This window comes from Sceloporus occidentalis, unplaced genomic scaffold, assembly GCF_023333645.1.
Source record: "Sceloporus occidentalis isolate IW3139 unplaced genomic scaffold, rSceOcc1.0.p SCAF_2, whole genome shotgun sequence".
In the NCBI taxonomy this organism is placed as follows: Eukaryota; Metazoa; Chordata; class Lepidosauria; order Squamata; family Phrynosomatidae; genus Sceloporus; species Sceloporus occidentalis.
The window spans coordinates 111,599,804-111,616,152 of record NW_028316982.1 but is presented as its reverse complement, the minus strand read 5'-3'; the positions used below and the strand labels follow the sequence as shown (position 1 = coordinate 111,616,152).

The 16,349-nt window shown below is 38.4% G+C and overlaps 1 protein-coding gene and 1 long non-coding RNA gene across 2 annotated transcripts in view; one reads left to right on the top strand and one right to left on the bottom strand.

Moving 5' to 3' along the window:
• The window catches only part of LOC149318869 (glutamate dehydrogenase 1, mitochondrial), a 35,521-nt gene extending 24,750 nt beyond the window's left edge, over window positions 1–10,771 (top strand). The window contains exons 6-13 of the mRNA XM_089510613.1: window positions 1,437–1,616; window positions 2,080–2,217; window positions 3,260–3,397; window positions 3,503–3,583; window positions 4,381–4,504; window positions 5,319–5,410; window positions 5,929–5,991; window positions 9,403–10,771. Coding sequence (XP_089366739.1) covers window positions 1,437–1,616; window positions 2,080–2,217; window positions 3,260–3,397; window positions 3,503–3,583; window positions 4,381–4,504; window positions 5,319–5,410; window positions 5,929–5,991; window positions 9,403–9,522 — 936 coding nt within the window. The 3' untranslated portion in view covers window positions 9,523–10,771. The remainder of the gene's footprint in view (window positions 1–1,436; window positions 1,617–2,079; window positions 2,218–3,259; window positions 3,398–3,502; window positions 3,584–4,380; window positions 4,505–5,318; window positions 5,411–5,928; window positions 5,992–9,402) is intronic.
• A 935-nt stretch (window positions 10,772–11,706) lies between these two features.
• Window positions 11,707–13,923, bottom strand: LOC149318868 (uncharacterized). Its single transcript, XR_016280109.1, has 3 exons — window positions 13,698–13,923; window positions 12,268–12,330; window positions 11,707–11,967 (listed from the first exon to the last, which is right to left on the bottom strand). It is a non-coding gene; the product is annotated as an uncharacterized LOC149318868 (long non-coding RNA).
• Between the last annotated feature and the right edge of the window lie 2,426 nt (window positions 13,924–16,349).

Here is a 16,349-nt window from a genome sequence, read left to right as displayed (position 1 = left end):
TGTTGCCAGATCATTTTGAAAGTGATTAAACAGCTTTAGTTGTAAACTGCCTGTCTATAAAGACTTCAAATCTTCTTATGGGCTAATGCAAAGCCCAAAGCGTCTATCTAAAGTGGATAATATATTAAGCACAGCTAATTGGGATTCCTTAAATTCTCATAAGCTTATTTATAACTAAAGTTAGAGTAGCTAGCAAATTTAAGCTAACACACTGTGTAATACAATAAATCATTAAATGAAATGTGGGTGGGGTATTCTATTGTAATTGTAAATTCCACATTGCACATTGCATTCAGCTCCTATATATTTGCTTCTAGGGAACAATTGTACATTACTGTATGGGGAATGTTTACATGTGACTTTTGTATTTGAAATACTATTGGAGCAATATAGAATTGTGAACATGAACCATGCAGCTTAAGTTATATTAATGGCAGCTGTATTTCTAAGGTAACACAAGAACTGATTGCTAACTTTGGCAATGCCCTGTTGTTTTAAATGAGTTATTCTATTGTTTTTATTGTTCTATTATTTTTAGAAATTGATTGCTTTGAGGTTTTTTATTATAAACTACTTTTGAGATTTTAAAAAAATGAAATGTGATATAATAACTACTGTTAGAAAAAAATGCAAATCAAAAGTCTAAGCCACAGATCAGCATTCATAAAATGTGTTAATTCGTTCTGTGTATCCTAAAGTGTGCTAATTAGTTCTGTGTACAAAAGTATTTCCAACTTGAAGCTCTAATGCACATACTGTACATATAAAAATTCATGCCAGCTAGGTTTGCATCTGACATGATCATCATTGGGAGGAAATGGCATTTTTGAATCATTCAACGCTTCTGTGTATGCATTCTTGAAAATCACTTATCAGGAAAATGTGTTGTAAACTGATTTCACCCTAAGTAGGAATGTACACTGACATAAAATTAAATTAAAAAGTTTTAAAGATGGTGTTGAAATTAAGGTAATTCAATATCTTGCCTAACAGTTATATAAGTGTTTCTGTTAATCCTACCATGTGACTTATAGTTTAAAAGGCAGGTCCTTCTAATGTTCTGTGTCATACTAATTCCTATAAATTAGTAGATGTACATGTGGTATTGTGGCAGAAACTAGATGTCTTAATTCTAGTTGCAGTTAAAATTCATTCATTAGGATCTAGACTTGGGACATAGACTCCCTCCCCATCACATTTCCCTAAAACTACACAGTGCCTTTAGAGACTTAAGTAAATGTAAGTAGATGTGGTTTGAAGAGAAGAGAGAATGTCTAAAAAATCAGACAGAGACACCTTATGTGAACATAACCCTTTCATTTACAGGACGGAAATCTTAAATCCAGCCCATTATGAGAAATCATTAACCTGTTAAAATTCATATCTTTTCTTCATGTAGAAAATAATCTAACATGGTGTTTATGATTATCTTACAGGATATTAATGCCCATGCCTGTGTCACAGGAAAGCCAATCAGCCAGGGTGGTATACACGGTCGTATCTCTGCTACAGGCCGTGGGGTCTTCCATGGAATTGAGAACTTCATTAATGAAGCATCATATATGAGCCTCTTGGGAATGACTCCAGGATTTGGGGATAAGACATTTGCAATCCAGGTACTGTATTATAAGGGGAATCACATGGGATAGGAAAGTTGGAAATGCAGCTCTGATTTGGTAAACTATGCTGTGGCTTGGCCCTAGTTTTTCAAAATCTCTGCCAGGCATTTTAGGGGTTTCCTAGTATATTATTGAATTACACTGCAGAGGACCAAAGTATAAATATAACGCTTTCATTTCTAATATAACCTTCAGTTAGTGGGCGTTACTAGTGGGTGTTATGTGCATAATGGCCAACAAGCCCAGTCAGCAGTCAAACTTAAAAAGTAAACATTGGCCCCCCAAAGCAGGAAAATAGTTACAAAATATGGATAGAGCCTATCTCTGTTCACCAATAAGAGGGGTTTTTATACTCATTTCCTTTGAATTTGCTGATACCATTATAATGCCATTAAAACAGTATGTATAGACTGTTCTGCTGAAACAATAGTACATTGAATTAATTTTCCTCTCTCAACAGGGATTTGGCAATGTAGGTCTTCATTCTATGAGATACCTTCATCGGTATGGTGCAAAATGTGTTGCCATTGGTGAAAAGGATGGTGCTATCTGGAATCCTGATGGACTTGACCCCAAAGAGCTGGAAGACTACAAATTAGTATGAAAAAATATTTATCTTCTGTTAAACTCATTTCATTGCAAAGTTTCACAGTAAAAATAAGACCTCTTGACAATAGGGAAAACATTACATTGGCCATTTTGGCAACTATTGTGATCAGATCAGCTGAAAATGGAAAAAAAATGATTTTCTGTTGGAAAGAACAGTTCAGGATAAGTTTTCTTGCATTTGGTTTACTGAGAAGAGAGACACCGTAGAGACAACTGTTTATACATGAGGAGTACCTTTCTCAAATAGGTTAGGAGCTTGAAGGTATCCAGTATATTGAGTAGCAGTGTAAGAATACTTCCTATAAAAAAGATTATGTTTAGCCTTAATGTATGTTGCTTCCCAGTGCTGTTAAAAAAGATAAGGAAGAAACATGAGCACAACTCAGAGAATGTGGGATTCATAGCATACCAGTAGAATTTTAATAGTGTTTATTGACCTCATTCTTATAGTATAGATCTTTTTGTTCCCAAAATAGCCCATTCATAGTGAGGAAGGAATTAGTAGGTTTTGAGGAAAATCTAAGGCTTGCAGATCTCTTTAAAAAATATAAAGGGGACAGTATCATTAACAACAAGGACTGAATATACACAGTAACCACAGAGGGAACCCCCAGCTTCAGAAGTTGTAGAATTGTTGGTGTTTTTAAAAAACTGAGATGGAGAGGAAACCCCCCCCCCCCCAAATCCTAAGTGGAGGTGAGTATACTCAGTGAAAACAGAGTGCTACGTGCCTTTAGGATAAGAATGAAACATTGGGGAGAAAGAGGAATAAAGTACTGTATCCTAGAAGAATAGATGGCAGGCTGAAGAATAGATGACAGGCTGAACAGAAACCTGAAGAGAAGTAGTCTGCACTGCCACATTGTATTGCAGATTCCTCTTAGAGACATATATTGGTAAAAATATTGCAGTAATTGCAGTTTCATAAATGTTATTCAAAAAAAATGTCATATAAGAGCATGTGACTTGAAACTTGTATTCTAGAAAAATGCACTGAAAAACAGTATTTCCTCTTTCTTGTGCACAAACAGCAACATGGGTCAATTCTCACCTACCCGAAGGCACAACCTCTGGACTGCCACATCCTGGAAGCAGACTGTGACATCCTTATCCCAGCTGCCAGTGAAAAGCAGTTAACAAAAGCCAATGCCCATAAGGTCAAAGCAAAGGTAAGAAGAACCATTGGGAAAGAAAAATTTGTGAATTCTCTCTTTTGATAATGCCATATTAATGTAAGTTTTCCATACTAAATTATAATAATCTAATTTTTCCAGATAATTGCAGAAGGTGCTAATGGACCCACAACTCCAGAAGCAGATAAAATCTTCTTAGAACGGAATATCATGGTTATTCCGGTAAGGCTTTCAACCATTCACTGTTAAGCTTATAAAAGTATTCTGTTTGGATATTGGTTGTCCAGTTATCTAGGTAAGAGAAACCTCACTAGAATGGTACATGGAGAACTCTGGCCCATAAAATGTGGACCTGCCCACCCCCGCATAAAAACCCCCGCGTATGCTCAAGCCTCATTGAAAGTAATGTGGCTCGTGCATGCGGTGGCAGTGCGCGCACGCCGCGGGCACACGCCCGTTAATCTAAATGGGACATTCTGCTCTGCATGCCCCTGCATGGCTTGGCTGATGACAGTTACAGTCCAAAAATATGGAAGCCTCAATGTTACCTACTCCAGCCTAAGATGTTGGGGCCGATGATTAGTTCTCTAGCTTAGTGAGCAAGACATAATGATGATTTCTCCACCAATGTCTGCTACTTCTTTATCTTTGGTCCCTATTCAGTCTGTCTGTTCCATAAGTTCCTTTAGCCTGCTCTACTTACTTGTCAAACGTATGCTGAGATAGCTACAAAAATCATTATATGCTGTATCTTAGCTGCGCTAATAACAAAGCATGATATACCTCAGTGCTGCCTTAACATTTACTTGTTGCAATAGCTTTCACAAAATGAATTTGTTAGTATTTTATAAATACTATATATTTCTAGATTTCTAAATAATGTCAGTAATTTCTCTTCTGCCTGTAAAATCTGCTTTTCCTATTTAGTCCCCCCCCCCCCCCCCCCGTTTTGAAGCTGAAGTAATTTATCTATTATGTTTTTTATATTTCTTAATGCCATTCTATCTTGTCTTCTTCAGGATCTTTATTTAAATGCTGGTGGTGTGACTGTGTCTTATTTTGAATGGTTGAAGAACCTGAACCATGTCAGCTATGGTCGCTTGACCTTTAAGTATGAAAGGGACTCTAACTATCACTTGCTAAGTAAGTTTAACAAGTTATGTAGATTTTACACATATTTAGTAAGGAATTACATTTAACTAAGTCATATTTCTAAACTAAACAATCTAACATAAATCATTAAGACTTCTAGGTTTCTCAAATGGCTTCTAATCTGTTAGGAAGAAGTTCTAATTCTTGTACAGTGTAGTCGAATACCTAGAAAAAATATATTGTTCAAAACTCTTAGAAATACAAACTTTGAACTTACAAGAATGAAACTTTTTATTCTGTAGTAGGAAATTTATGTATGTATTAACTGACAGTACTAAAAAGCAAAGTCAGATTGAAAGTAGATGGTAGATGTATTCTCTGTTAAGCCTTGACACAGATTTAAAGAAGAGGTCATGTGACTTAAACATATCCCAGCTATCATCCCTTAAGTTGCTTCAAAGTTCAGTTACAGTTTGAGTCTTAATGGCAGCAGAGTAAATTAAGCATAGTTCAAAAACATAATTCATCATTAGACTTTTTAAAAAAACATTCTTGAGTATGGGATGAAATCTTCCTTCTTAACCTAATAATGCTGCAGTCCTTTACATACCTATTAAGGGATAAGATAAGTTGAACACAGTGGGGTTAACGTGTAAATAAACAAAGATAGACTGGGTTGTAAATGTCAGAAATGTTGTACTCAAGGAATTGATTCTCACTTACTCTTTTTTAAAGTAGATATACTGAAGTCAATAGGACTTTAAAATTATTCACTATTTCAATCTGGCTCCCTAGGTAAATTAACCAGATCGAATCTGATACTATAGTAAATGAATTTAACTAACTGTTTTCCTCTTCTTCTCAGTGTCGGTCCAGGAAAGTTTGGAAAGAAAATTTGGGAAGCATGGTGGAAGTATTCCAGTTGTGCCTACTGCAGAATTCCAGGATAGGATATCTGTAAGTAGTAATTGCTAGATTTTGCCTGTGAGCATCCCTTAAAAAAAAACAGCAGTTCTGGTCAGTGATTACAGCAGACAAACAATACTAGTTTGTAGAAGCAATTTGATCATTGTAAGTTTAAACAAAAGGTAGTTCTTTATTTATAATACCAGGAGATAACCATAGTTGAGAGTTCTAACCTTAGAGCGGAAATGTAGAAACGCAATATAATTGCAATCTAAATAGTGTATATTGGACATTATAGTTTTCTGAGCTGGTATTGTTTGAGCTATTTATATCCAGTATTAATGTTAGGAGAAGATACTGTTTTTCTTACTAAATATATACAGTTGCTGAATATACTTATGTTGATGTGGATCCAATTTGCTTATTAATTGCAGTTGCCCTTTCTAGTCAGAATATGAGTGATATTAAAGTAATATAGGATTTTGGTCTGTTAAACCATTACATTAAAATACAAAAGTGAGACTGTGATTTAAACGAGTGACTGATAATGGCAATTCTTTTCAATACAGGGTGCATCTGAAAAAGACATTGTACATTCTGGCTTGGCCTACACCATGGAGCGTTCTGCTAGGGTATGTACTGCACTAAGATGAAGTAGTAAAGTCCCAACCTCAACTGAACCAGGGGCTCCTATGATAGTGCTTGACTTGTGTCCTCTCCACTACAGTTTCATGTTTGAATTATTTTAGCATTCTTGACTTATCACTGATCTATAAATAGAGCAGACTGTAGGAATGAGCATTAGTCTTGTTCCTCTGAAGAACAGTAAAAACCTTCTGTAAATTCAACTGGTAGTGAGAGGATGTTCTGTCTGCTGACATGGTTAATCAGTGGAGACAGCCCTATTGAACAGACTGTGGAACGCTGTGTAAATATGCATATGATTGGACTATCAAACTCAAGCAGAAGAAAATGAGGCTCTTCCTTTCCACCATCTGATAGTATGGCTATCTGGAATGCCAATTCACTGGTGATTGCTCTGTCATTAGTTATGTGTTGCAGATTTCTCATTCTCAGTCGGCAGAGGAGGAACCATCCCATGAAAGGAGAAGCAAGGGATCATGTGTTGTTTTAGAAAAGTTTCCTGTCAGATCCTTAGTTCCTCCCCAGTTCTTTTCCTTGCCTCACCCAGAAAATGTCATGTGCTTGCTCCCCTGTCTTTCTCTAAGCTATATTTTTTCTTCACCCCTCTGTATTTTCTCCTGTTTTACCTCTTTAACAAAAAACACCCCTTTACCACCACTATTTACCCCCCCCCCCCTTTTTCATATTTTCCCTCTTATTATACACTGCAGCTTTTTCTACAGTCGGAAATAGGGAAAGCTAAGACCTAAGAATACTTCAGTCAAACACCTCAGGATTTTCTGTGATGTGCAAGCACTCTTAACCACCCCGTGGGAGCTTTAAAGAAGTGTACTTACTTACAAACCTACTGCAGTGTCTGCCTCCTCTGGAACTACCACTGCAGATAGAGTGGTTGAATTACCAGAAGGAAGCAGAGGTCAGTTCTGCTTCTGACCTCGAGGAAGCTGAGGCTGCTGAACTCACTTTGGTGTCCCAGTTGGCAAAGCATCAAGCCATTGTTCATTTTTTAGAGCTGGGAGCTAGAGAACTGGTCCCTACAAATGAAGTGTGTATACTCAATCCTCTTCATGGTGGCCAAGAAATGTCAGAGTGTGGAGGGTGGAATTCACCTGATTGTAGACCTCATGTTTTTCATCAAGCTTGTAAAATGCAGGACTTTCTGGATGGAAAGCCTTTAGATAATCCAAAAACACATTTTTCTCAGGGGGTTACCTTCTCTCAGTAGTCTTTGATACTTCTACACTTTTTTGTTGTTATATCAAAGCCCGCTTTCAGTTCAAAAACCTACCTTGGCCTATTTAGGTTTTCACTAAAGTGATAGTTGCCCCTGTGGCCCACCTGAGGTATCTTCCCATACCTGGGTGACATCCTTCTGAAATCTCCCTTCCAGGGGTCTGACAAGCTCTTACTACTATGTCAGTTCTCCAAGGTTATGATTTCATGATCAAGAAACAGAAAAGTCACCTCTCCCCAACTCAGAGGATAGTACACTTAGGTGCCCTAATAGACACCAAAAAGGGTTGCTGTTCTCTAGAGAGAATAGCAAAAATAAAAAAGGAGGCTCTCCTCTGTGAAAAAGAAGATAGTGACATCTGTTAGTCCCGATGATTTCCTGCATTCACCTCTCCACTTGAGCAATGTTTCACTGTTGCCCTTTGCAGTGGCTCCTCTGACCATTTCAGAAACTCACAGTAAAGTGTGAATACATCAGGATTGTTTAACCTGGGAGATCCAAATGCCTCGGTCAGGGCCCCATTCTACACCCAGGCCCAGCTTGGCTGCATCTAGGTGCCTGGCAACTGAATAGAGGTCTTGTTTGAGAGGAGGTTATTCTGAGAAGGTGGCAAATGTGCTCTTGGCTTCCATCCTCAGGATGTATAAGACTACCCAGAAAGCTGTTCTGAGATTGTTTGAGAGAAAATTAATCTCTTCTAAACACAGCAGGGTGAATGAGATTTAAGACTTCCTCCAAGCAGGCCCCTATCTGGGCTTGAAACACAATATCTTACAACAACAAACTACAGCTTTGGCATCAATTTTATCAGCTGGCAAAGCAACTTACTTTTCTCCTCCTCACTTGAAGAGGTTTGCGGGGGGGGGGGGGGGCAGGAGCGTACATGTGTCTCTCGCTGTTCAATTCACCAGAAGCCCATTGCTTCCCATCTTGGGATCTCCACAAGTTTTTAAAAGCTCTTTCTAGGCCACTGTTGAACCTCTAAAGACAGTTGCACTTCAAATTCTATCCATAAAAGTATTATTCCTTGAGGCAATTACCTCAGCCAGGAGGGTCTCAGAGCTGGCAGTCCTTTCATTAGACCCCTCTCACTGTAAATTTGACACTCAGTCTCTCTTTGGCTGGATTCCAGTTTCCTATCTAAAATAAATTCTCCTTTTCACCACACACAGCTCATTGTTTTACTATCTTTCTACCCTCATCCCATCCACCCTTTAGAAAAACAGTGGGGCAGACAGGATGTTAGAGGGGCTCTGAAGTTCTGCATTGGGCAAACCAGTCCCCATTAGAAGATTGGGAACACTTTTTGTCTCTTTTTTGTTCACCTCACTGGCCTATGAATCTCTGGGTCTGCCTAAAACACAAAATGTGGCAACACACACTATTAGGTCAGTGTCCAGTAGCTTTCTCAACGAATGCTCCCCTGGAGGAAATTTGCAGAGCTGCAACTTGGGTTTCTCTATTAATTTCTATAAAACATTATAGGCTGGACAAATTTGCCTCCACTAGAGCATCCTTTGGATAGATGGATGCTCCAACAGGTTCTATCAGAATAATTTGTTTTCTTGCCACCATCCCTCCCAGTGTATATACATTAAGGTAATTCTCATTCATGGGTGGCTCCTTCTCCACTGGTTGAGAATGGCACATTGCAGTACTTACAGTGAAGGTCCATTCTAGCCAAAGAGGAGGAGCCATCTGGTGGCAAGACCATGTTTCCTTTTTCAGGGGATCTTTTCTCTCTTCCTTTTTTCCTGGCTTGGGGTGTAGCTAGGGATCCAGTAGGAAATGCTTTTCAAAAACAACACATGCTCTCTGGTGATGGCTCCTTCTCCTTGGCTAGAATGGACATTTATGGTATGTTCTCCAGTGTGCCAGCCTCTTCAATGAAATCTGAGTACCCCAAAGTTAAGATGTTTAGTTCTGGAACTGATCTTAACAAATAATATATAAGTGTATTGTTTACCTCTGTATTGATTACCTCAAGCCATTTAGAAGATAAATGCAAAGTGAAGCTATCTTGGGAGCATCACATTAGTCATTAAATGACTTTCCCAAGCCAAGTTCATTCTGATATTTTGTGTGTATTTAATAGGGGGTTATTTGATATCTTACTTCATAAATATTATTGTTACTGACTTTATGATATGTTTGTGTTCTTTAGCAAATCATGCGTACTGCCATGAAGTACAATCTAGGTCTAGATCTGAGAACAGCTGCCTACGTCAATGCAATTGAGAAGGTTTTCAAGGTGTACAATGAAGCTGGACTGACCTTCACATAAATGGATAGCCTGCCTTCGTCTGACACCCTCTCGTGTACCCTCTTCAGAAAGCTTCTTACAAGTTTACATATAGCCACAGAAATCCCTCTCATTTTTTCTCACTTAACTATAGTGTATATAATTTTCAGTTAACTACAGTTAAAGTTAGTCCTTTTTTGTAATAAAGAAAAAAATCCATGGATTTAGGGCTTCATGCCAACAGATATCTAAGATAACCAGTTCATCTGCACTTGGTGGGGCGGGGGGGTCTTAGTTTTTTTCACCTTGAAATTTAGAAAGGTACCTTTTTATTGTATGAACCTGTGGTCTTGGCCACAATTAGCAACCTAGAAAAGCTTCATATCACACATACTGTGTACTGTTGGAGCAAATAGCTTAACTCTTCATGCACTTTGGTTTCAGAAAATGTAACTCTCAGCTCTGGCACTTTTGATTAAGGCCTTGGATGTTCAATGCAGTGGCATTATCAAAGACAGAATGGGCCTCCTGCAGGGAATAACTTTAATAGGATTCTCATTTTTACACTTAACAGAACCATTAGCCTGGTTCACGTTAGGCAATGTGTGTTTCTTTTTATAATCTGTGCTCCTGTTACAAGGCTGCCTTTAAATCATGTACTCAATCTCAATTTTACTACAGTGTTCCCATAGAAAGATGGGTTCCAGGAGTTAGTATTTTTATAAGCTGAAGCAGTATCATTGTTGTACAGACATCCAATGGAAATGACGTCTTTTGCTTATTATCATCCCTGAATATTCATTTTACTTGCATGGTTGTTGTTTTTTCCAGAGAATGACCCCATACTTGAGCATAATGTTAAGTAGTCCAAAGAACTTTTATTATTCTTCTCTAACTTGTCTCATTTGCGTTTTAATTTCTGTGGTGCTTTTAGCATTAGCTATTGCCTTGAGGAACAATTCAAGGAGAAATAATTGGCAACAAGAAGGCAGGCTTCTGCTATAAACAATATAGGGTCTTAAACACATTGACTTTCTGCATCCTTCTGAGCATAAACTATATAATAAAGAAAGCCTTGAAGCAGCATTGGATCACACTTAGAGGTTTTTTTTGACACAAACTTTTGTCCAGAAGAGTCCTATAAAGTGCCAGATATATTTATGTAATGAATATGAATGTTTTTTAAAACAAACCCAAGCCCTCCTAAAAATCATGCTTTTTTTCTAGCTACTTTGTAACTCATGACATAATATGACAAAAGCAATTATTAAAAGTTGACTTTCCAAAAGTATGTTGGTTTGTATTTTTCATAACTTTCCACAACAACAAGGAAGAGAATAGAAAGGTCAGGCCAAGTAGAGTGTAGTTAAGGTGAGAACTCCTCAAACTCATTTTCAGTCTGTATAAGCTGTGACATTTTCATCCGTCTGCCATATTAATACTGGATTTGCAGAAATCATAACAGGATCCTCATCCCGAGGCTGATTTTAAAAGATAGAATGTCCCCAGAGTGATCTGTTGGAAGTATTTTCTGTTAGTTGTATGGTGCGTGATATGATTCCATCTCAACTAGGAGGTGGGGTATGAAGGTTTTTTTTTACAGTATTTGATCTATGCTGGCTTTATAAAATATGCAAATCATAGTTTGGTGGATTAGTTACCACCTGGGGAATATGCATTTAGGAATGCTTTCTTCAGTCTTCAAACTCTCCCTTTTGATAAATGTTGGGTTTCTTCCTTGCCTTTCCCCCCTGCTCATTGTTTTACTTCTTGTCCCTTTTCTGCTGAAAACCACTGCATATTCTCTCAATTCCATAGTTGTCTGATACCATTAAACCTGTAGTTCAAGGAACTGGAGTAGAAACTGAAAGTTGTTCTCTAAATATGGAAATATTCCCACATTGTCATGAAATGAAGTCTTCTGAGGCTTTCACACAGGCTTTTCACACTTGGATGAAGAAGTGCCACCATGCATATAGAATGTTGTCTGTGACATGAGCATTTGCACATCTGCTTTCACAATTGTGTGAAGTCACATTTTTTATTTGTTATGGCCTGTGTACATGTGTGACTTGCCTATACAGTCGAAAGTTGTATGTGTGCCTGCACAATGCCTTAACTGCTAGGGATCTATGTGAAGCCAGCCTCATGTGATCCTCTTGATGCAGTTAGTCTTAAACTGAGGTTTTTCTAGTTTTAAATAATACAACAAAATGAACATGGGATTCATAGCTTTAATTTTCATAAAGATGCAAAGACTATATTATATGTGAAACAACTGAAAAGAATTTCCAGTGAATTGAAGATCTTGAGCATTGTATTATATCTCTTAAATGTACAGAAAAAATCAGAAAAGGGTTTAGATTGAAACATTCTTCTTTTCTTCACTCTGACCAAAGCTTTTACCGAAGGTATTCATCTGGTTTGTTACACATTGTGTAGCCTTTTCTCCAGCATCTTGTGCCCCTCTGCAGACTTCATCAACCACTTTAAAACAAAAAGAAAGTATTTAGTAGTTAGTACAATAACCTGTCTCTGCATTGGTTTGATTCTTTGGGGACTCCATAACAAAATGGAAAAGTACAAATACTGCCAATGCGCAGTTCTTTTTCTGCCTTATATCTAGTGGATCTTTGTTTTATTGTTTGGAGAAACAAGTGGCTTTTTCAGTTCTAATGGGAAAACAACCTGAATGGAAAGAAGTGCACCATGTTTCCTATATTTATTGTAACTTAGATGCTGCAACGTCTGAGAATTCCCTGGGTTATTAGAAAAATGCTTTTTTACCTTTCTGACCAGCTTCTGTCACCTGGCTTGCTACTTGCTGCATACCCTGACCTGCTGAATCAACTGCAGTTACAAAAACAAAACAGAAGAACAATCAAATAAAAATCATACAGTTCTGTTCAGCAATGCTCTATAGCACTTTCTTTAAAAGTGTGTTTGGAAAGGTAACAAGTAAACATATGTATAACTATAAAAAAATTCTGTATATAAGTCATACAGGCATTTTTGTTGCATGGTTTGATTCGTGAAGGAAGTATTGCTGTTGTAAATTGAGCAAATTTGTACAAATGTTTTACATTTTGATAGGATTCTACAATTTCATTCTTGCATAATTTGATCTTGTTTTTACTCTTTACTGAAAATACCTATTTACTTGTTGAGAATATTTATAGTCCAGAATTGTGAGAAGCTTCAAAAGCAACCAACCAAAGATAATTGCTAAAGTAACATTAAATTCAGAACAAGAACAGCAATTGGAATATCCATACAGAACAAGGATTATATAAGCAGTATTTCTTGCCATAGTCCTTCCTAAGAGTCTTAACAAGCTGCAGCTCCAACCAAAATCCTCTGACGTAAAGTGCATGGTTCCTTGTAGAGCTAACAAATAGCTGGCCAGCACCACATCTACTCCAGGTTGCTTACACTTTTAGATAGCTCTGCTCCTGGGTTCCAGTCAGTGGCGATTTATTTATTTATGTATTTTATTTTATTTATGTACATTCCACCTTTCTCCCAATACGGGGTCTGAAGTGCTTTACAATGTAAGTTAAAATGAAATCTAATGAAAACAATATATAATGCAGAAGTTAAAGAAACCAAACAATCCAATTTAAAACCATTAAAAAAAAAAAGGCCACTTCACTGCCTGCTTGATCTCTAACTGGAGACACCGGGGATTGGATGCAAGACCTTCTTCCACTTGCAAAGCTGGTGCTCTGCCACTGAATACTGTTTTTCTTCAAGCAAAACTGTTCATTGTAGCACAGAGACAATTATAATAGGCTCCTGAGTAACAGCAAGCTTCTATTAAAAGGCAGCTACCAAAGCGGGTTTAAAAAGTTAGCAGTCCCACCAAGCCCTATGATGGGTATAGTATGAGTAGATCCTGGCACTGAAAAGACTCAATGGTCTGTTACACACTGCCAAAATAAAGCTGCTTTGGGTCTCTTTGGAGGTATGCTATTTAAACGATGCACGGGTCCTAAGAGTCCGGAGGTTGCGCCAAAGCCACACTCCATTCCTAAGCACTGGAGTGCAGCTTTGGTGCAGCTTCCGGATTCTTCGGATGCATGCATCATTTAAACAGCATACCTCCAAAGAGACCCGAAGCAGCTTTATTTTGGCAGTCTGTAACAGGCCAATATATAGACTAGTGATGCTGCTGTTCTTAAAGATCAGAAAAAGACAGAAGACCAAATGTGCTTTACCTTTATCCTGTACAGTGTTCCCTGCCAGCTTTGTCGCTTGTTCTGCAAGATCTATTTTGAACATGTTTCCTGCTGTGTGGATGTTCTTCCACCCTCCTGGTCAGTTGATCGTTTCCTAAATGGAGTCCAGCTCTGTTCCCCTGCTCCCAAATGTGTTGGCTTTTATAGAGTGGGCAACTCCTTCCACCCAGAAAAGCCCTTCAGCACCCGCACTTTATTTTGCGACTTTCTCTGAACTTGAAAGACAGTCGAGGGATGTTTGGAATGACTGTATTCCTCACCTGAGGGGAAAGGGTGTGGTTTGGCTTTTAAAAACAAAAAGTTCTGAAGTAGTTTTCCATAATGGCAAAATAAAGAGCTGTTGTGTAGCTGTGGCTTCCATTGCTGTTATGAAACATTTCCATCATGTTGGCTGTTGGAAGAGCCAGCGGCTACAATGGCATAATGGTGTGACATTGCAATATAAAGAATTACTAATCGCTCATCTTCTTAGGGCTTAAACGTAAAATTCTGGCTGCAGAGCTGGAGACCAAGCTGAATGACCAAGTCCAAGGGGAAGGGAGGGGAAAGGCTTGGTGCACTTGCTTTTAGCTGTATCCCTGGAAATGCAAACAGAAGGCAGCTAATTTGACATCTACTGAGTCCCTGATACACACATTTCTCAGCCTGAGAGAAAGCCAATGGCAAATTTCCTTTGAATAAATCTTGCCAAGAACATATGGTAAGTTTGCCTTAGGCTAGTCATATATCAGAAATTACTTGAAGGTGCAGGACAACAACAAAGATGTGCTTAGACACATTATAGTATTGATGAAATGTGCATTTCCAAACTGGAACAAATTCCATTCGGTTAACATGGTGTACTGAACCTCCCACAGCTACGCTGCTATAGAGGGACACTTAAGTGAAGAGAGTTTGATATGGGCAGGCAATACTTACTAAAAAGGTCAAGAACAATGAGCCTTGTGGCACTTCAAAGACCTAACCATTTTACTCTGGCACAGGCTTTGAGTCCACTTAATCAAATGCATTGTGTCTTATGTTGGCGATAACGCAAATATTCTGGCATTAGTAAGTCAATTAACATGTTCTGTGATGGAGAAAAAAACCCTTTTAACTTGAATCAAACCACAGATAATAGAGCTGAGTCTTTTAATGAACTGTAAACCAGCCTTCTTTGCTTTCTAGTCTCCCTTTGAAATTCTTTTGCTGAACAATGACCACTTTAAGACTATTTGTAATGTTGGCAGGCTACAGCATCCACAATGGCTCGTGCAATATCATGCCCTAGTTTTGTGTATTTGCAAGTATATTGTCATGTGTTTGCAAGCATGTAGACTTTTGAGGCTCACATATTGTCCCATGTGATGGAGCATGGAGGACTAGCAGAGATGCCACCACCAAGAGCCTAGGCAAAATGAAATGGAACAAGCACCTGCATCATGAATCAGCACAGCAGCTGATCATGTAAACAGAACAAGAAGCAAAAAATATATTTCTAAACAGCCAGATCTATAAGTAAGATGTTTCCCATAGTTCTGAAGAAAGATCATGTATCAGACCATAGGTGTGAGGACACCCAGCCAACCGGGTAACCTACAGCCAACCATGGCATTCAACCTGATCTCTTGATCAGATTTGCTGCAGAGAAAACCACCCTACTAATGCTGGCCATCAGTAGTCCCCTTATTGTTGCCCCTGTTGTTCAACCAATTGTAAGGAAAATATACCCAAGCCCAGCTTGTACAAATAGTATAAAAAGCCACAGACTCCAGTGTTCTTGATTTGTGTCTTTTCTGGTTTAGACTCTCACACTGATCTTCATTCTTTGTCCGTTCCTGGGATTTCTGCACCCTCACAGCTCCTGATTGTTCCTATACTGAGCTAAGTAACTTAAACTGCTGTACTTATTTAGCATTGTACCAAGCTTAAAGCCACCACAAACTGGCAAATGCAGGGTCTCCAATAGACAGTCTTCATAAAGTCCTGGTTCTGGTAATCCAGGGTCAACATGAATAGAAATTCTGCCAAGGTTTCCTCTTCCCACAGCAGTAAATAGAGGTTTTATGCTTACCATCTTTTCTAAAAGATCTGATCTATCTTCTAGAGAGATTCTTTCCTTACTAATTGTAGTTTCCTCCAATACACTGGAGATGATAAAGATGCTATTCATTCTGCACTGAAGATGGCTGGGTGTGTATGAGAAAGACAGATTGTGAGGTCTCTAGACCATTCTTTATCTACTCTGTCTTATACCAGACTCCTTTCTGATTTAAGCTGACATATTCTAGGGTTGCTGGATCCTCTCTTGAAGGACAGACATCATGTTGGCTTAGAGACCTTTCACGTTCCATAATTATAGCACTATGATTTCACTTTAATTGTCATGGCTGTATCCTATGGAATTCTGGGGTTTGTAGTTTGGTGAGGCACTGGAGATTGCTGGCTGAGAATTCCAAACACCACTCCATGGGATTCCAGGATTCCATGGGATGTTGCCCTTACAGTTAAAGGGTTTCATCACATAAGGCAGATAATTTGCTATTGCATCTGAATAATAGCACCTTCTGTCAGTTCTTACCACATGATGTCATTGCATTCTGTTGTTGTCTGGTAGGTGACCATTTTAAAAAACAATCCTTTTTGCTAACA